Here is a 20,853-nt window from a genome sequence, read left to right on the forward strand (position 1 = left end):
GGGGCTTGGCTGTGGATCTCTGAATCTGGTTCCATCAGTTTCTAGATGAAGGCTCTATGATGGCAGTTAGGGTGGTCACCTATCTGATTACAGGGGAAAGCCATTCAAGCACCTTCTCCACTATTGCTAGGGGTCTTAGCTGGGGTCATCCTTGGGGAGTGCTGGTAATTTCCCCAGCACCAGGTTTCTTCCTAACCCATATGACTCCCTCTATCAAGATACCTCTTTCATTGCTCTCCCACTCTGTCCCTCCTCCAACTCGACCATCCTGTTCCCTCATGTTCTCATCCCCCATCCCCTCCCCTCTGCCACCTCCCTTCACCCCCAGTTTACCCAGGAGATCTCATTTTTTTAAATTTGCAAATATACTTACAAAGACAGCATTTCTTTGGGCTTGGGCTGCAGCTATAGTTCATTAATTTTATATCTGTGTGTTATAGTCTATTTGCTTCCCAGATACCAGACTGGAGGATGGAGTTGGCCTTTGTCAACTCTGGGAGTTACACTTCTTTTGGAAAACCTGATGGGAAACCTGTGACTCCTCTGTGAAACCCCTACACCCTGCCCTGCATGGACTTCCTTATGTCTGTTTGACTCCTGGAAACCTTTTTTCCTGGTTCTCGAGATGCAGTTATGGCTGAGCTAACAGTCACAGCTAGACAGATAACATGTTTTCTGCCTTGTTCAATTTTTCTGCTTGTCATCTTGTCAAAGATCTATTTGTCCACAGTTTTCGTTCTGATTTTACCATAGTTCTGAAGTTACTATCCTTTTAAAGTTAATTTTTACTATGTGTATTTTATTCATAATTTCATAATGTATGTAAGTGATTCAACCAGGACCATTGTTGACTCTTAATTTCAGGATCCCACTGTCTTCCCATTTAGCCCAGTTACAGGTTTCTTCTTTAGTGGACTCCGACTCTCATTTCTCCTCTGTTTTCCAGATTAAATCCAGAGCAAGTCCTGCACAGCTCTGGTTTCTCCATTTACTTCAGTGAACTTTGCTAGAGGATAGAAATTTCTGGTCCAAGAGCCCACATCAGAACTCTAGAAACCCTAGCACCTCCATTGAACACTTCTACTGGCTTGGCAGCTTCCCTTTGAATCTGAGATTTGATTTGAATCTCGGTGTGTTTGGTTTTTCACATACTAGTTGTGAACTGTGGCCCTGCGTTCTCTCCTTTGACCTTTTACATTTAATGAAATTGTTATAAAAAATAGGCATGAATTTATGTTTCTTTTAGGATGCCACCTTTTTTTAGGGGCTGGGTTGAGGGGAATCGGTCAGTGGTTTGGAGGTTCTTGCTTGCTTTGGAATTGGGGTTTCTTTCATTGTATGGCACACTGACTTAGAATGTTTGACCCTCTTGCCTCTGCTTCCCGCGTCCTTGGATGACAGTGTGCACCATCATGCTTGGTTTTTTGGTTTCTAAATCAAGTTAAATTGACTCACTTTTCTGGGCTACACTTTCACCGTGAATGTGCTTTGCAAGTAGGAAATGGATTGCGCTGGTGACAGCTGAGGAGAGGTGTCTGCCTCCCAAGAAGCCGCCCACTTCTCACTGCTGCAGCTGCAAGTTGGCTGTGCTCCCTCTCTGGTTTTATTGCCTGTGCCACAGTTTGTGATAAGCATCACTCTGTTCTTAGGTGGATTCTCCTTGGCCTTTTTGAATGGGGTTCTGATGGGAGGAGAGCAACATTGGGAACCTTCCCATGCCTCAGGAACAGGTCGTGCCAACTGCACCATCTATTCCGGTACCACTGCCTCTGAAACTGGTTCTGGCACCTGGTTTTGCATCAAATTGAAGGGTGTTTTGTTTTTTCAATTTCATGGAGTCACTGAGCAGTGTCATATTTGAATGCCCCAGTGCTAATCGGTGAACCAGAACCTTCTAGGTCGTGACATTACTTTATCAAGTCAGTTTGCTGCAAAAAACCAAGAGCAAGGAACTGGTGACTGGAACTTGGCTTCCAGCTAGAAGCCCGGATTCCTGTATGTGACCTGACCTCTCTTTCCAAGCTTAGCAGGCTTCACACGGAGGGTTGAGTTTTCAGATGCACTTTCCTTGAAGTTGATGGATGGGAATGGATTTGGCTGACTGCTCATAGGCTCCTGTTTAAAATTCCAAAGGGAATTTTAAATTAGTGGTTTGTGGGTTTGGAGTTGAGCTAGTTTCGTTTTTAAAACAGGAATCAAAGATTCGTTGGATCCTGCTCTTACCAGAGCCATTTATTTCCTGTTGTCATCATGTAGCTTTCTGTTTAACTGGTAGAGCTATTACAAGTAAGAACATTTTAAAAGAAAAATTGAGCTTTGATTTGCTTTATTCTTTTAAATTTTTCTTAGTTATTATTGAACTCCTGTGACAAAAAGCAGTAAATGCGAGTGTTTAAAGGGTTTGAGGTATGAGCCTGTCAGAATGTTCAGTTCCGTGTTTTGTAACCATCAGTAAATTGCCGTTTCTCTTTGAAGGAAATGGGATTGTTTTGCATAGAACGAACCCAGCACCCATAAGGCCCAACTTAATGGCACAGCAAGCAGGAGGGTCACTTCTGAGTGGAGCTTTCTGGGCTGTCCATGTGCCAGGTTGTTTGCAGTCAGGAGGGGACTGGGCAGTTGTGGTCTTACGACGGTTACTGAAGTTTTGATCGTAGTCTGTATTGTGCTCAGCGTTGGAATGTGAGGGGGCCAGAGTCGGCAGCTGACCCTCTGCTACCAGAAGTGACATATTTCTACTTGGGCTTCTCATTTCGAAATGAATGGTCTTACAAGAAAGCTCTGTTGTTTCTAGGGAAGGATCTGTCCTCTCGGAGCGAAACAGACCTGGACTGCATTTTTGGGAAAAGGAAGAACAAGAAAACTGCTCAGGTACCCAGCCCTGGGTTGTAGTGCTCTTTGCATGTTCTCAGTCTGTCTCTCCCCAGTATAGACAACTACATGCCCCCACTCCCACCCTTAGCCCAGATCCTGGGGTAGGATGAGCAGCGGGTACACCTTCCTTTGTACATTATGGCTTGTTTCAAAACTGGGGAGTACAAATGAACCTATAATTCATAACCCTAATCATTCCATTGACCTATGTATTGCACAAAACATTTGCACTATTTCCAAATGTAAGTGACAGCCCTGTATGCCATTCTGATGTGTAAACACTAGAGATTTTAGCTGAATTTCTGGAGATAATGAAAATTTGTTTTATCTAACAAAATCTGGGCTATATAGTTAACTCAGTGAGTCTGGCGCGCCATGCTTATGTTCCTTTATTGGTTCCTGGGCAAGGTCCGCGGTGACCGTAGAACAGAAAGACAGCCTTTATTTATCTCTAGCATTTTTCCAGACCGGCGGGTGTCTTTTTTCCCTGGGTAGCAGTTATTTGTTACTCGGTATTATGTTTAGAAACTTGAGAATTACCTATGATGAGAGAGACTTTGTTAGGCAATTCCTAGGTTTCCCAGTCCCTCTCTGCCTAGCTCTTAGAGCAGGGTGAGCATGGAGGAAGCTGTTTTCTAGGACTCCCCGTGGCTGCTGAGTTATGTGGAAGGTGGCTGTCCTTGGTAGTGATGTGTTCTGACAGTGGAAGAAAAGAAGAGTTAATTTTTTTTTTTTAGATCAGAGGAAATGACACAATAGATGAAGTAGCATCAGGATCCCCAGAGCCCATACAAAAAGCCAGGTGGGTATGGTAGCCCACCTGTAATTACAGCTAGTAGGTAACATCGGGGTGGGGAAGGTGAACATGCCACAGGGAATCTCTGGGCTGTGCTGGATGGTCAGGCTGCCTGAGATAGCAAACTGAATGAGAGACTCCGCCTCAGAATATAAGGTGGAGAGCAATAGAGGAAGACACCCAAAGTCAGCCTCAGACTTCCATCCCTCTATGCATATGGGTGCACAGACAGGCAGACAGGCATGCACACACCACACACACACTGTTCATATGAGAAAGAATTTCTTTTAGTCTCTAGCTGACCCAGGTAAGGACTGCAGTGTGATAAGGAATGTGGCTTAAGAACACCAGGGCAGCCCTGAAAACACAGCTGCACCAAGAGAGCAGCTCCACTGTCACCATGTGGCGAGATGTCACAGACCTCCAGGTGCCACACAGCCACTAGTGGAGCTTACTGGTCTGTAGATTCTGAAATCTGCCGTCTCGTCCATGTCCACGCCAAGGAGATAGACCCATGTGTGCAGCCGCATGCGTGCAGAAAACAGTCTATCTAACTGTGCTTAGGACAGCAAGCCAAAGTTTCCCTATGCAGAGTCCTTTTGTCTTGGATATTGTTGGGTTTGCCTTTGAGTTCTGGGTGGTACAGCTGCACCGTCCTCAAAAAGTGTTGCTAAGAAACCTTACCATGTTACTTACAACAGTCTACACAGCCAAGGGCAAAAGGCCTTTGATCAGATTGGTTTGAAAATACTTCTTTTGGCTCCTCTTCTCACTTGGATTATTGTGTTTTCCTCCCTTGACCCTCATAGCAACACTGGCTTGAATTTATGTTTTGCCAAACATTGTGCCTAATGATTTCATTGTATCTACTGAAGAAATCTATCTACTGTATTGTACATGTGGACTTTTTCATCTGTCAAATACTTGTAGGCAGGACAGTGAACAACTTAAAAAACAAAAGACTTGTTTTGTATCCAGTTCTGGGTTCCCAGCAGGTGCTCCAATCAGTATGGCATATGGTAGGGGATAGAAATTTTATTGTACTTCCTCTTAAAAATCGGGCTTTAGTTGTTAAATCAATTTTAAATGACGCCTTGCATAAATTTGGGGCTGGTATTAGAAATATCTTTTCCTTTAGGAGGTATTCATCAGCCTGCCTTCTACCATCTACTCGTGTCCATAGCAGATTCCTGAAAGGGGATTAGTGAATGAACATTTGCTTGTGCTACTTTATGTTTTAAAAGATCAGTACAATTTGTCAAAGATCAGCTTTAAGGCAATTGTGTCCAGGCTGTCCCTGTTTCTCGTTGCCGTGGAAGTTAAAGCATCTGTTACTATCAGGCCTCTCCTAACTTTTCTGCTGGCTTTGCCGGTGCTCAGCATTTCTTCCAGCTGCAGAGGCTGTTGGGAGGAGCACAGTTCTGGCTGTGTCTGGCTATTCAGAGGAACTTGCTTGATGGGTGAAGGACCATCACACACTGCCAGTTACTCAAGAGAAATGGTAGTAAAATACATTATGCTGGGATGCACTGGCTGCATGGCTACACCGGTCTGGTTTTCAGGTTCTTCCTTTCCCCAGCTTGGTGCTGTATTAGTTGGAAAACAGTGAAGGTGAAACAGAGTGCTCCCTAAATTGGATCTACCTGCTTCCTCCATGGAAACAAAGAAATGGCCCGATACACTGAATTGAAATTACTTGGGCTTTAGGAGAAGCTTGTTACCAATAGGAATTATGTGTATATTCTCAATATGGGTGGGGGGTGTTGGAGGGTATTTTTCTCCGCGCGCGTGTGTGTGTGTGTGTGTGTGTGTGTGTGTGTGTGTGTGTGTCCATCCCACAGTTTGCAGATTGAAGTGGAGACACTAAAAAACAAATTCCATTAGTTCCTATCTGGTTGAACTTCCTGATACTCCCTAGTTTGTTCCCCCTCTCATTTTTTTCCCTCCCCCACCTTCCCAGTTTCCTTCCTCCATCCAGCTTACTTCCTGATTCAGCCTTATCACTAGAGAAAATACTCCAAACCCGTATCAAGGGTTGGAAATGTGTTGCTAACAGTCTCACTTTGTTTCTTTAAACAACAGGCCTCTGGCATGGGTTCTTGGCAAGTAATTATCCATGTCTTCACCATATGACCTGACTGAATTAGAACCCCACCTTTCTTGTGTACAACACTCACAATACCTAGTTAATGATGACTTTCTTTGCACAACTTCTATCAGGTCTGTTCACTTATTTCATGTTGCACATGCACTTTGCTGAGTCTTGCTGATCATTAGATCTGAAAACTGCTTCCAAGCAGACCCCTGTTCTGTTGTTTGATTGGATTCATGAGGCATTTTAGACCATTCTTTTTCTTTTTGGGTTGGATGCAGTACCTTAAATCTCTTATGTGAAAAATGATTACAAAAATAAAAATTCTTCAGAATGTTAAAATAGTTCTTACTTGAAATGTCTTTGGATTGGAGGCTTGTTTGTCTATTCGTTCTGGATTCCATGCTAATAATCTGTAGAAGTGAGCTAAGTTGATTTTGGTAAGTAATTTAAAGGATGTGTCTGTCCCTGCCCACCATGTCCTCACTGCAGAGATGGGTACCAGAGAGGCATATACTCCTGATCTGCTAAGAACCTTTCAGTTAGAACAAATCTGGCCTAAGTCCATAAACATGCAATATAATACACGAGTTCTACAATTGATTCATCTCCTCGGTAATGATTTCCATAATGTTTGTAACCATTTGGCCTCTGATAACAGTATCCAGATTCAGATAGTCTAAGTCTCATTAGAGGGTAGGCCATACAACCTGACCCCACATTAACCGCAGCTGAAATGTGTAGCGTGGCATCTGCCCGAATGTGGCCAGGTGCTTCTGTGGGAGGGTTGTGCCTTCTGCTTGTTTGTTGCCTACAGACTGGTTTGTTACCTTCAGGCCTGGGTGCCATGATTTAGAGGAGTGGTCAGAGACATAGTCGTGAAAAAGGTTTCTGGGATGTGTGTTGTGCACTGGAACAAGTAGCAGAAGTGGTTGTGGTTCACAAGTGAGCACAGAAGGGAGTTTGTGCGGATGATTAGGAGTCTGGAGATGATGGGGAATCTGTGGGGACAGTTGCTCAGGGATTGAAGCAACCCAGAGTGACCACTGACTAGCAGCTAAGAATATAGCGTGGTCTGTTTCCAGCAGGAGTATTGTACAGGTGAGAGTAACCAAAAGGCCTGTGAGCCCTCAGCCCCTAAGCTTTGATTTTGAAGGACAAGCACGTGGAATCACCTGTGTGACTTAGTGCTGATATCCAAGGTGTTTCGTGTATTCCTGAGCTGCCAGCAACCATTGCTTGATTTTTCTTGTTTCTTATAGTGGACACCTGGGCTTTGTCCACTTCTTTCTCTAAAGGGTGAATGTTAAAGATCTTGAAATGAATGTTCAAGACAGTGAGGTCGAGGATAAGGTAGTTATCTCGGATATTCCTATTTTATCTATTAGCTCAGTTTTCTTACCTCTGAACTAAGAGTGCTTGCTGCCAAAAGAGTGACTGTGTGGATGGGATGAGGCTTTGGAGGCTGTGTGAGCTTGTCTGGAGCCGTGAGGTCAGTAGTCATCCCCCGTGAACTGCTGCACCGAGAAACCCAACACCCACATGGAGACCCTGATCTCACTAACGGCAGGAAAGGCTACAAAGAACTAGGCAGGGTTTGAGGGCTTCGGTGCTTCTGGCATAGAAAAGACCTCTAACTCCAGTGCCAGAGGGGTCCTTGCTTGCCAGTGTGACTGAGTAATCTTTGAATCAAGGGAATGAAGGAAACGGTGAAGATTCATAAAACTGCATCTCCCATGCTGAGATGACAGCAGTAATATTCTCTGTACAGGCAGAGCACTTTTGTGTCTACTCTGATAGACAGCTAGTTGGGCCTTTGGCTGGTAGTGTTCTTCCAGTTTGTGTGTGGACTCACACAGCCTGCTGCTTCCTCCATCTCTCAGTGTGCTAAGTATGTCTTCTTCTGGCTGTGAACAGCTAAGTCCCCTCCTTTGCATTTGAACTTCTGCTTCCTTGTGCGTTAGTGCCTGTCAGAAGCCTCAGGATGGAGAAGCCCCTTAGATCCTGTGGTGTGGCTCGGGGTGGTATGGCAGGAGTAGGATGGGGGAGGGGGGACTGGCCAAGGGGGTCTTGCTAGCTCTGGATTCAGAGCGCAGTAGAAATCATTGCAGTGAGCAAGAAACATTGCAGAGCCGCTTTTTCCTATCGAGCCCAGACTTTGGTTAAAGGAAGAAGAGTAAGCTATTGACTTTTAGGTGTCCATTCTATCTGTTAATCGCAGAGGATAAATTACCGCTCCTCAGAAACAGGAAGGTCTACCTTGGCTTGAAGGCAGTTGTGCCTTTCTCTTATTTTCCCCTTTATTGGTAAAGGCTCACTTCTAGCCATTTGCTCCTTGGGGGTTTTGTTAAGGACTGAAGGGAAACTGAAGGGCACTCTTTTGATTTATCTCCTATCCTTTCCTTTTGGTCACTCCACGGGGCTAAAATAGCCGAGTTGGCTTTAATATGTCGCCATTAGAGACCAAACATTAGCTGCAATAAACCATCATGCCTCACAATGAAAAATGTCCCCTGATTGGCTAATTAATCAGTCAAAGGGGAATGACATGGCTCTCGGCTTGAGGGACTCTGCTAGAGAGAAACAGGCTGTTGATAAATGGTTTTCCAACAAATTCATATATCAAGGAAACTTAGTCATTTTTTAACTACAGTTTGTGTGACTGCAATTTTTTTTCTCAACTTTTTCTTTTCTGCTGCTCTTGCTGTTTAGGTAGCGTTTTTGTGTTGTTGATAGAAAAGTATAGGGTTTTAGAGATGAGAAAATAAATGCTCACTCTTTACTCATGTCTGTTAGACTGATTGGTTTTGACTATCTGGGTTTATTCATAGATGAATTCCCACAACTTTCCACATAATAATTTATGAGATTATTCTTTCCTGGCTTCTTTCAAAGGTAAACTCTAGACTGTGTGCTTCACACTGCCTGAGGCTAAGTCCTGCCCAAGTGGTGTTGGCAGTCACTTCTCCTCCCCTCATCTTGAAATGTGGGCCAGTAAGGGGCTCCCTGCTTGGATATGAAGGTGAAGGTCACCTGTAGAATATCTGCAGCAGTGACCAGCCCATGAGGTGGACTCTCAATGTCTGCTGCTATTTTTTTTTTTAAATCAATTAGTGTTATCCATAGGTGTGGAAACGGTAGGCTGCATGGATTAGCTCACAGTGCAGACCAGCATCCCTCTCATGCCCTGTGCTGCCCCAGCTTTCTGGCTGCTCCTACGGCATCTTCAGTTCTTTGACCTTTGTATTTTAATATAAAATCTTATATTGACATTTCTTCCCCCATTTTCAAATTATCTTATAAATCTTATTCTTGATGTGGAATAATTTCTTCCATTGCTGAAGTGCATCTCTTGGTACCCTGGAAAGTGACAGGAAATTCCCAGAACCTCCAGGGAGTGAGGGTGAGAGGATATGCTGGAGACTGTGGTGGCCTGCATTCCCAGCCTTCCTGTTCTTGTCTCTCAACAAGAGCATTGCTGCTCCTTGCTGTTACTCCTCTCACCCACTCAGTTCTATGATTTTATATATATATTCCTATTTAGAAGACCAAACTAGCCAGGATATGAGATTCTGGCCACGGTAGAGAAGGGAGGTAAGGGAGCAGGAGCCATCACTGCGTCCTCAGGGACTTCTTCCTTGCGGTACCCTACGGCCCCTGAGTATCTATCTCCTCCATCTGCTGGTGCCTACACAAAGCTGATCACCGAGCCTTGAGCACAGTGCCTCTTCACTGACAATATGTTTCTCAGGACCATACTGATTCACAAGATGGATGCTGGGGTCTTTCTGGGTTCTACACCCATATTATTGCCCACAAGGAAAAAGAGGTAGAGGTGCCTAGTGTGGTACTGGGTGGGGAGGGAAAGGTTGGGTGTTGTGCCGAGTGCAAGTCTACATATCTCCATGTTTTGACATCTGGATTTCTTTCTGTAGATTAGGAGTTGGGCCTTTTCATATCTCTAGTTACTGTTGTTGTTATTTGATGCTTACATTTTTACAGCTATGTACACTGTGCCCCCTGCTAAGTCAAATATCATTCTAGAATAATTCTGCAATTTTTGTTGTTTTCTGGTGGGAACGAGGCTTCTGTAGGTGTTGTAGCCCCTTGTTATTCTTTGTGGATTACTCTGTCAGAACATCTGTCTGCTAGATGTGATTGCTCAGAGGGTCTCCCCACTGCTTCCCACTGGGACTCCCTGCTGGCTGCTCACACCCAGCTTACCTGTACCTTGCTCCTTGTCATAGGTTCATTTTTTGTTGCCATGATATAATATCCTGACAGACAGCAACTTGGGGGAGAAAGGGCTTATTCAGTTTCAGTTCCAAAGTTATAAGCCTGGAGTCAGTGTAAGTCAAGGCAGAACTTGAAGACATTAGTAACACCCACAGTCAAGAACAGAGAGGAAATGTACTTGTTATAGTGCAGGACCCATTCCCCAAGGTTGAGTCTGGGCACCTCAGTGTATACAGACTCAGGCCAGCCTGACACCAACACTCTTCCCAGGTGACTCTAGATTGTCAAGCTGGCAAAACTAACCAGCTGTCCTCTTAGCCTGCCCACCCTAAACTTTTTGTCCAGCAGCTTCCTGAGGGCTGAAAGTAACTTAGCACAGGTGAGGATTAGAGTTGGGATTGGAAATGTCCGTCTCTGAGGTTTGAAGGTTTGACTCTTGTGCTGTGGTTCCAATTGGTGCTCACTTCTGTCCTTTACAAGGACCTATTGTCTTTGTCTCCCGCGCAGGAAGCTTTAGATGTTTCTTAACCTTGGAATCTTCAGTGTTTATATTCCTTAGACATTTCATCGCCTCCTGGCTATTCTGGAATTCACCTTCACCCATCCTTTTTCTCTGTAGTTACATGACCAGCTCCCGCACCCTCTTCGTAGTTACACAGGAATTCCTGCCCCCCCCCCCCATAGTTGCATGGGTGTCTTCCCCTCTTCTCTGTAGTTACATAAGCATCTCTCCCCTACTTCTTCGTAGTTTCATGGACACTCCTCCCCCTTCTCCAGGTCATGGACACTCCTCCCCCTTCTCTAGGTCATGGACACTCCTCCCCCTTCCCTAGGTCATGGACACTCCTCCTTCTTCTCTAGGTCATGGACACTCCTCCCCCTTCCCTAGGTCATGGACACTCCTCCCCCTTCCCTAGGACATGGACACTCTTCCCCCTTCTCTAGGTCATGGCATCATTGGTTAGGCTTTAGATTATTCTTTTGTCTCTGATTTTCCTGTGTCCTTACTTTGGAGAGGACTTGGATTTATGATCTACCTTTTCTGTTAAAAATCTTCAATTTAGGTCTTAAATTTTTATTCTTCTTCCTTATTTTCAAATACCATTTTGTTTTTGTTTCATGGATTCAGTACATTGCCTTGTCACCAAAGGCATCAGGTGCTGAGATTCAGAGTCTCTGTCTTTCCTCTGAATGCCTCTGTTCTTTTGGTTTCGTTGTTTTCTCACATTGGAGGATTCCCACATAGTCCAGGCATCCTTTCCCATCTGCTTTTATCTAAATCAGTTAATAAATTCCCTTAGGAGCCCCTTTGCAGGGTCGGGCAGTTCTTGCCTGGCTGCTCAGGGACCCTGGGTAACTGGCCTGTTCTCTAGGGAACCTTTAGGTGGCAGGGCCCTGTTTCTCTAGAACAACACTCTTAACAATGCACAGTTCTGGGATCCAAAGTTAGGAAGGTCCTGGCCCTCCAGCCACAGCTCAGTTCCTGTTAGCAGTATGGTCCAGGTTCCTTGTCCCCAGAGAGTATGCCTTCTGTCACCTCTGTTTTTATTTAAAGAGAAAAATGGATGACTGGTGGTCTCCATTCAGTAAATTAAATAGGGTGTAATTCTAGGGAAAGACACTGAACAAAGTTACTTCAGGAAAAAAAGTCAGATGCACTCTGAAAAAGCCTCTTCAAATCAAAAGAAGTAATTTTTAAAAGATCTGTTGCTTTTTCTTTTTCATCATTTCCAAAATGTAGAACTGTTTTATCATAATATTTAGGCAAGTGTCTTGTCACTGTTTGGTTTCCGTGAAGAGACACCCTGTTAACTCTTATAAAAGAAAACATTTCATTGAGGGCTTGCTTAGTTCCAGGTTTGGTACATGATGGCAAGAAGCGTGGCATGGCAGGGATGGTACGAGAGAAGTAGTTGAGAGCTACATCCTGAGCTTCAGGCAGAGGGACCTTGTGGGCTTTTGAAAACTCAAAGCCCACCTCAGTGACAAACATTCTCCAAAAAGGCCACACCTCCTAATTCCTTCAAATAGTGCCACTCCCTAGTGACTAAGCATTCAAATATAAGAGCTTATGGGAACTGTTCTTATTCAAACCACCATAGGGAGCTAGAGTTTCAAGTCCAAATGTACAAAATTGTTCTGCTGTGCCTCACTCCATTAGGCTAATTTTGCTTCTTCCTAGGAGACCCATTTGGACAGACATAATTGCCTGAACACCTTTGTGAGTGTAAAAATATAGTTTCAGGGCTGGAGAGATGGCTTAGTGGTTAAGAGCACTGGCTGCTCTTCCAGAGGACCTGGGTTTAATTCCCATCACCTACATGGCAGCTCACAACTGTCTGTAACTTTAGTTGCAGGAAATCTGACACTTATACATCAATACACATAAAATAAATTTAAATAGAAACATATATTTCCTAGCTTACTTCACAGAAGTATGGATACACTGAAGAACATGCTCTGAGCTTGTTTTGTATGGCTCCTGTCACCAACATACTGCCCCGCTTGTGTGTTTCCTCTAAGTCCACACTGGGGCAGTTCACAGGTCAGGTATGCTCTCCTTGGTCTTCCTCATCCACAGAAGAATATACAGTACTCCACCAGAGAGGCAGGTCCCTGTGCTGCACGCTTGCCCTCTTTGGGTAGGTACCATGTGAAGCGGGAGGAAGATTTTGCGTGGAAGCTCCAGCAAAATCTCCAGTTCAATCTCAAATCCAGTGGTGACTTCCTCCATGACCCCGAGGTACATCTTAACTTCTCTGGTACAGTCTTACACTAGAGGTCTGAAGTGGTCCCTGCACATAAAGATGGGAGTGGAGGACTAAGCCCTTAGAGTTCAGGGAAGGGTGAAAGCACTGACGTGTAGTGAATGCGAGTGTGGTCTTCAGCTTTCCCTTCTGACTCTATCCTCTTGATGGTTTCCAGCCTGCTGGTTTTTAGATTTTAATGCCCCAGGCAGTCAGCTTTTTTATTCCTACTGATAGAGCCATTCTTCTTCCTTGTTGCTCCTGAACTATGGTCCCTAGTGGGTTTTCTAAAGTCTTACTTGTTTTAAAAGCATCTGCCATCACATGTTTCCTCAGTGCTTCTTGTCCACGTGCTGTCCAGTATCGGTAGTCCCTGTGTGAAACCAGCCCAAAACACCGGGCCTCACCCACCTCCATGTTTCCCAAGCTTTTGCTTCACTTTGGGGCCTTGTACAGTCTGTCTCAGCAAGTGAACCCTCACTCTACAGGTCAAGTCCTGCTTCCACAGCCTCTGAGAAAGGAGTGTGTGTTTCTCCAGACACACAGACGTTGGTCACAAAGTCCTGACTCACCCATGTGTTAGGCAGATACTAGTTAACTGCTTTTGGGCTTGGCTCAGTTTTGGTCTTCAGAGAAAGATAATGGCAGGGAAAGAATAGATCAGAATCTCTACCCCTTGGGAACTTATACTATAACATCCTTCATCCTGACCCTTCTTTTCAGTCACTTGGGCATCTGTCTAATTTATTGATCATGGTGTTGCCTCTGCTGTCATCTGTTCAGTAGCTTTACTGTTCTTCCAATTTGGTGGAGGTCATTGGAGGTCCTGGCTCAGTGTCTGTAGTAGTGGCTCATTGAATAGCTAGGTAACTTTTAACTAGTTGAATAATAAAATAGATCGAAAGATTGAACTTTAATGCTAAGCTTTTTATATGGGTTTCTTTTCCCATTGCTGGCAAAAGTAACTTAAGGAAGGAAAGAAAGGTTTACTTTGGCTTGTAGCTCCAGGCTTCACAACAGCAAGAGTGTGGGGTAGCTAATCACATTGTATCCATAGTCAGCAAGAGATGAGGATAAGAAAATGGCTTGTGCGTCTTGGGGATTGAACCCCAGTCTTCAGGCCATCACGCTGGCCCTCCTTTCCCTCTTTTATTCAATTTGAACTACTGCCCATTGGATGGTGCTATCCACATTCAAGTCTTCCCTCCTCAGTTAAAGCTTTCTGGAGGCACCTACAGAGAGATAGAGAAATATGTCTCCATAGTGATTCTAATCCAGCCAAGTTGACAATGAAGATTAACATCATAGTTATGCATTATACTCAGAGCTACTCAAAGTTAGCTTAGATAGTAGATCTGGTTCCAACAGAAAGAAAGGTCCGTTCAGATGCTAACCAAGAGCTTTCTATCTCACAGGTCAGTGTTTGTTGGTGTGTTCCTGGAGTGACACAGCCTCAGTCCCTGCAGTATCCTCACTAGAAAACTGAACCTAAAGCCAATCCAGTCTGGAAGCAGTATATATTCCTAGAAAATATGGAGTATAGAGGAGTTACAGGCTCAATACCCCCATAAAGAAAAAAAGAAAAGTCCAAAATGTGGGGCATAGCTCAAGACAACTGGCACAGTTTCTACAATAAGCCTGTGTTGCTGGGGGGAATCAGGTAGTAGAGAAGACAGACAGGGTGCTATGTACAGAGAGACCCTACACAACATACTAGCCAGATGTCTGTGGGAGTCTTGTTCCAAATGTCATCTGGACTCACATGAGATGGCTGAAGTCCACTTCTTTTTTTTTTTTTTTTTTTTTTTTTTTGGATTTTCGAGACAGGGTTTCTCTGTAGCTTTTGGTTCCTGTCCTGGAACTAGCTCTTGTAGACCAGGCTGGCCTCGAACTCACAGGGATCCGCCTGCCTCTGCCTCCCAAGTGCTGGGATTAAAGGCGTGCGCCACCACAGCCCGGCGAAGTCCACTTCTTGATGTGTCTTAAGTATTAATATTTGGTTTTTGTTTTTTTATATGCTGATGGTGATGTAACTGTGTGAGGAGGTTTCTCTGCTTCTTACTGATGTTTATTTGCTTACTTTTGTGGTGCTGGGCATCAAACCTGGGGCCTCATGCATACTAATGAAGTGATCCACCCCTGAGCTATATATTCCACCCAGAATGCTGAAGGAACAGTGTTTTAAAACTTTGAGAATTACTGGAAGGAGTATGGGAATGTCTTAGGGTTCTATAGCTGTGAAGAGACACCATGACAACGGCAACTCTTACAAAGGCAAACATTTAGCTAAGACTGATTTATAGTTCAAAGGTTTAGTCCATTATTGCCATGACAGGAAGCACGGAGGTGTACAGGGAGACATGGTGCTGGAGAGGTAGCTGAGAGTTCTACACCCCAATTGGCAGGCAGTAGGAAGAGAGAGACACTGGGACTGGCTTGAGCATTTAAAACCTCAAAGCCTCCCCCCAGTGATATACTTCCTCCAGCACAGCCATACCTTCTAGTAACGCCACTCCCTATGAGTCTATGGGGCCATTTTCATTTAAGCCATCACAGGTTGCTTGTTCTTTTTTTTTTTTTTTTGCGTATTTTAACATTTTGCAGATTGTTTTTTTTTTTTTGCAGTTTTTTGTTTGTTTTTGTTGTTTTCAAACAAGGTTTCTCTAGCTGTCTTTTAATAACTAACTCTGTAGACCAGGTTGGCCACAATACCTGGCCTTTTTTTTTTTTTTTTACATATTTTAATGATGCATTCTTTAACATTTTTTTCACTCTACCAAAGACAGCTTAATTGTTTTGTGTGACAAATTTAAAATGTTGTGATCATCCTTAAGACAATTTTGGCCTTTCTCTTATATTTATTAATTATAATAGAAGCCGGAAAGTAATCAGAAGGTAAACGTTTGGATCTCACCTGTAATAAATGCCTAGTCCTCTTGAGTCCCTAGAGATCTAAGAATCCCTCCTTTAGTCATTATGTGACCACACAGGACAGAGTGAGGTGTGGAAGTGGGGTTTCTGGTTCCTCTAGGGCCTGTTATTGCTGGGAGGACAAGGCTAAGAAGAGCAGACAGACTTAAGACTATAGGGTAACTGAGAGGGTTTTGCTGTCATATGGGGTCTGGCAGGGGCAGAAGTTCCAAAATTGGAGCTAGGAGTACTTTCCTTATGTTGTGAAGGGTTGGTATACAAAATTTCTGTTGCCTGGGGTGACACACTGAGTATCTCTGGTGTCTGCATAGCACACTCTGTGCTGTGTGTGTGTGACAGATGGCGTCTCCTCTACCAGGGAACCATTGTATTTAGCCTGGGAAGCTTCACCTTGACTCATCCTTATGTGCCCCAAGAGAGCATTCCTTGAGATGTACAACCAGCTTGTGACTTGTCCCAGAAGTTATGGATTCAGCGCCTTCTTTTGCCTGCCTCTCGCCTTTTTATTTGCTCCTTTCTTTGGAATTATGGATCCTCTCCCATGAGCACTCGTTTAGCAGTATGGTGCAGTAGTACTAGGTATGTCTTCCCTTACCTCTCATGTTAGAGCAATACTGCCTGTTTGTCACACTAGTTCTAATGTATGTAGCCTTTTCTTTGTTGCTCTTTGGCCAGCAGAGTAATGGCTAATGCTGAGGTACCATGTCTTCTGGCAGATGTGTTCCTCTTGCTACCCTTCAAAGGTACAGTTCCCAGCAGGCAGAATTAAGGTATCAGGATCTCTTTCTCACCGTAGGGCCTCTCAGAGGCAGAGCTGTCCAGCTGACCTTTGACAGCATCCTTTGAGTAAAGAGTGTATAAAGTCAGGAACTCAGGCGCAGTCTCCTATACCACTTAGCACTCAGAGTGACTGGCAGTTTTATAACTGATCATGTCATTCAGAAAAGGAAGCGGAGGTCCAGAGAGACTAAGCTTGTTTAGCCACCCTAAAGCAGGACTGAGGGTTCCAGGCTGTGCTTCTGAATGAAGACCACACCGCTCACCTGCTCTGAGCTCTGTGTCTTACTTGGGGAGTCTAGGACCTAGAGCAGATGTGAAGAGTTGTCATAGCTTTTAGCTAGTCATCTGCTGCCTGGGTCATGACCAGTCTCCTCTAGTAGACCTAGGTGTGTTGCTGTTTGGGATTAGCAAGCCCTTGGTGAATCATCTGATTTCTTTGCTTCCTCTCTCCCCTCTTTTCCTCTGCAGGGTAAGCCGTGACTGCTCCAGGATGCCAGGAAGAAGTCACTGACTTTTGGTTGTTGCTGCTTTGGTCGTTTTTTGTTGTTGTTGTTGTTGTTGTTGTTGTTGTTGTTTTTTCTTTAGTTATTTGGTTTTTAGTGTTGTTCCGTTTTTGTTTTCTTTTCCCTGCCCATGGGAACTACATCCCAGCATAGTAGCTTTATTTGTTCAGTTTTGAGACTGAGTCTCCCTGTGTGGCTCATGATGGCTTTGAACTCACTGTGTAGCCTAGACTTGCTTCAAATTTGAACTCTCCTTGTTCCTGCCTCCTGAGTGCTAGATTATAAGTGTGTACCTCTGCCTATCCATGCTAAGGTTTTTAAATCCTAGGATTTTGTTTTTCAGGAGCAGTGTTTTCATAAATATCTTATCTCAGTCCTGCCAAGCATAGACAATAAATCTAGAGAGAAGAAACCTGTCCAGGGATTCTCTAAGGCACAAATGCCTTATTAAACTTAGGGTTGGCCAGGTTTCTGGTCCCTGTACTGAATGGTACAGTTCCTACTAAGCCAAGCACCTGGATCCATTTCCTTGACTGTGGAAAGGCTGGGAGGAGAGTGGTGCCCTTTGCTTTTGAGGCTAGCATAGCATTGAGAATTCCTACTTGTTCCCGGCCACATCATGTAGGCTAACTCCATCCTGTTTCAGTTAGCTATGTTCAAAAAAGCCCAACTTACTAAACTACACTCAGTAAGAGAGCCACGAAGTAGTGCTCCCTGGGATTGGGTGGCGCCCTGTGGTGACTTCTGGTCACACTGGAGTCTTCAGCTGCACAGGTTCGTTTCTGTGTTATGCAGTCTACAGTCACCAGACCGTAAGAATAGCACCAAATCCTGTATTTCAGGCTGTTAGGTTACGATCCTGCTTGAGATCTCACTTTGTGGAAGTGACAGCAGAGGTAGAAGAAAGTAAATCAAATCAAAGCTAGCTGGGGGTGGGGTGGGGGTGGATGAGTCTTACAGGCCAGAAATAACCAACAAATGAGATCACATAGCAAGAGCAGGGTGTTGTCATTTCACAGACCTGCACTGAGGCCCTCTGCTCTTCTAGTCATATGATCTTCAGCAGGAACTCAACCCTTCTAGACTTCATTGGTCAGCTGGAATCACTAGCCCAGCACTGGCTACCAGGGTCTTCATTCGAGTATCATTAGAAGTCACCCTAACCAGAAAAGCCCCTTTGGCCAATAATGTTTCTGTGGCCCATGTTCCCATCCATAGTCTTTGAAGATAATGTCTTCCCTTGATCTCCTGCTAAGAGTGACTCTTGGCTCTGTGCTGTGCCTGTCGATGCCAGGCCTCTGTGTGTGGTCACATTCAGGGTTACACTTTTGACTGGTACACCACAGTTGAGAGAGACTGATAGGATGGCAGAGCTGCAAAGCTGTCTACCTTGGATTTAGCCTCCCTGGCTTTGCCTTCTCTGTAGGCTTTCTCCTGACCTAGTCAAAGCCAAGTGGGTGCTGTAGGAACTGCACGGGTATCTCTTGTGGTACACATTGAAGGCAGAATAATCTGCATTGTAGAGCCAGGCTGGGGAAGGAGGAAATGGAGTGACTCTCTTCACTTAGCTGACAGCTCTTATGCCTCTGGGAAACCCTTTGCTTGTACCTGAAAGCCATAGCGCACACACACCCTTCCACAGTGCTGACACACCTGTGCACACACACCCTTCACAGCTCTGACACACCTGTGCACACACCCTTCCACAGCACTGACACACTTGTGCGCACACCCTTCCACAGCACTGACACACTCGCGCGCACACCCTTCCACAGCACTGACACACCTGTGCACACACCCTTCCACAGCACTGACACACTTGTGCACACACCCTTCCACAGCACTGACACACCTGTGCGCACACACCCTTTGGTCTCGTCAGTTTTACTAGTCATCATTACTAGAGACAGTTTTGCAGCTCTGCCATCCTATCAATCTCTCTCAAACTGTAGTGTATCAGTCAAAAGGATTTCAAGTTACTAGCATAAAAGTGTAGGCGTGTAATAAAGCATTTAACTTCATGAGTCACCCTGCCATTTTTGTGACTATTTCTTCTGTCTAAATATAATAGAATAGTATTTTTTTAATGACACTAGGAAACATTTCTCCAACTACTGTGTTTATTGAAATGGTTAAAAATGCTGTAGCTTATAAGTTTTCAAGAAAGGTCATCATTTCTTATTCCTTTCTATAAAAGTATATTTAGGTAAAAACTCAATTTTTAAAAAATTCATGTGATGGAAGGGCCATTTCTTACAAATAGCAGAACATGGTATGTGAACGGAACACGTGTCTGAGCATCACTGATCATAATTACTAGGTGGGAGTAAAACACTCTTCTCCTGGAGGTCCTGCTAGGAAGAGAGATGGCTGTGTTTCCTACAGAGCAGTCTGCCTTGTGCACAAATTTAGAAACTGAGGGTGTCTTCTGGAAAGCCAGCACCAGGTGGAGTTACTGAGTAGTGACATCCAGTGCTGATAGTTTATGGCAAAGAATTGTCTGGTGGGCTGATAGCCACTTAAATATTCAGTCTCTGCCTTAAGTGAACAGGTTGGCATTTTTAATCGACTTCTAGGAAATTACTGTGTGATTGTAGAAACACAAATTCAAAATAATTCCTTTTCCTCTGTTTAAAAATAAAAGATGTTTTTGCCTTTCGAGAGTTGCAGAAGCAACAGATGAGTTGAAAGGATAGCAGCTTTGTCCCGTTTCTCACCAGCATGCTGTTCCACACATCCATCGTGACGCAGCTTCTCGGTGCCTGCCTTACTGTTTGCACCCAGGACTCCTGGCTACTAGCTAAAAGAACTTAGGTATTTTTTTCCCTTCATTAATAATTTCCATTGCAGAGCTAGAGATGTAGCTCAGTTATTAGAGTACTTGCCTAGCGTGCATGACCCCTTGGGTGTAATCCCCACCACTCAAGGGGTAGAGGCAAGAGAACCCCACTGTAGATGAGCCTGTCTTTGGGGGTACAGGAAGACTAGGACTAGATCAGCTTCAGTTGTTACTTCTTCCTGTCAGCATTGCTATAGAACAAGGTCTCATCCCACCCCACCCCATGTGTCCCATGAGTGATAGATGATAGTAAGCATGCAGTCAATTAACAGAACTCTATTGCAGCCTTCTTAGTGCTTTTTATCTGTTAATGAGTACAGCCCTTCGCCACAACTTTATTTCTTCATTTAGTTATTTAACTGTAGAACCTCTTTTTTGTTTTCTTTCTTTTTTTTTTTTCTGTTTTCTTTCTTTTTTGGGGTAGGGGGGTGCTCCCTTTAGGATGGAATTGTGGAAGGATGTTCTGGGTGACAAAAGGAAGAAACCACTGTGTAAGCAGAGACTGCTTGTTTGTCCCATCTGTCCAGACCCGAATAATCACACAGAAATTATATTAATTACAACACTGTTTGGCCAGTAGCTTAGGCATATTTCTAGCTAGTTCTTACATCTTAAATTAACCCATTTCTATCAATCTGTGTATCGCCATGTGGTTGTGGCCTACTGGCAAGGTTCCAGTGTGTCCCCTGACTCTGCCTATTCTTTCTCTATATCCTTTCCAGCCTGGCTATATTTTGTCCTGCTATAGGCCAATTCATTAACCAATAAAAGCAACACATATACAGAAGGACTTCCCGCATCACCACTGATCAAGAATAAGGAATGTAGGCAGAACGACAGATGGTTAGTGACTGTCTGGAGTAAGCTGGTTTGTTTTGTTGCACTTCCCATGTCCTTGCATGGTCCAGCAAGGTCCATATATATTCTGAGACACCCGTGGACATGGGAAACCATAAATAGCACTGAGTTCTGTGAAATGTGTACTATGTCCTTCCTATATGTAGCATTGCCACATGGTTCTGGAGCTAGCCTGTCTGTCGCAGGTTCCATGCCCT

At 44.3% G+C, this 20,853-nt stretch overlaps 1 protein-coding gene across 1 annotated transcript in view; it reads left to right on the forward strand.

The window, feature by feature from the left end:
• Positions 1-20,853, forward strand: part of Pinx1 (PIN2 (TERF1) interacting telomerase inhibitor 1) — a 60,257-nt gene that overhangs the window by 13,093 nt on the left and 26,311 nt on the right. The window contains exon 6 of the mRNA XM_075949829.1: positions 2,795-2,871. Within this exon, the coding sequence (XP_075805944.1) occupies positions 2,795-2,871 (77 nt within the window). The remainder of the gene's footprint in view (positions 1-2,794; positions 2,872-20,853) is intronic.

The sequence above is a fragment of the Microtus pennsylvanicus genome, chromosome 15 (genome assembly GCF_037038515.1).
Source record: "Microtus pennsylvanicus isolate mMicPen1 chromosome 15, mMicPen1.hap1, whole genome shotgun sequence".
Lineage (NCBI taxonomy): Eukaryota > Metazoa > Chordata > Mammalia > Rodentia > Cricetidae > Microtus > Microtus pennsylvanicus.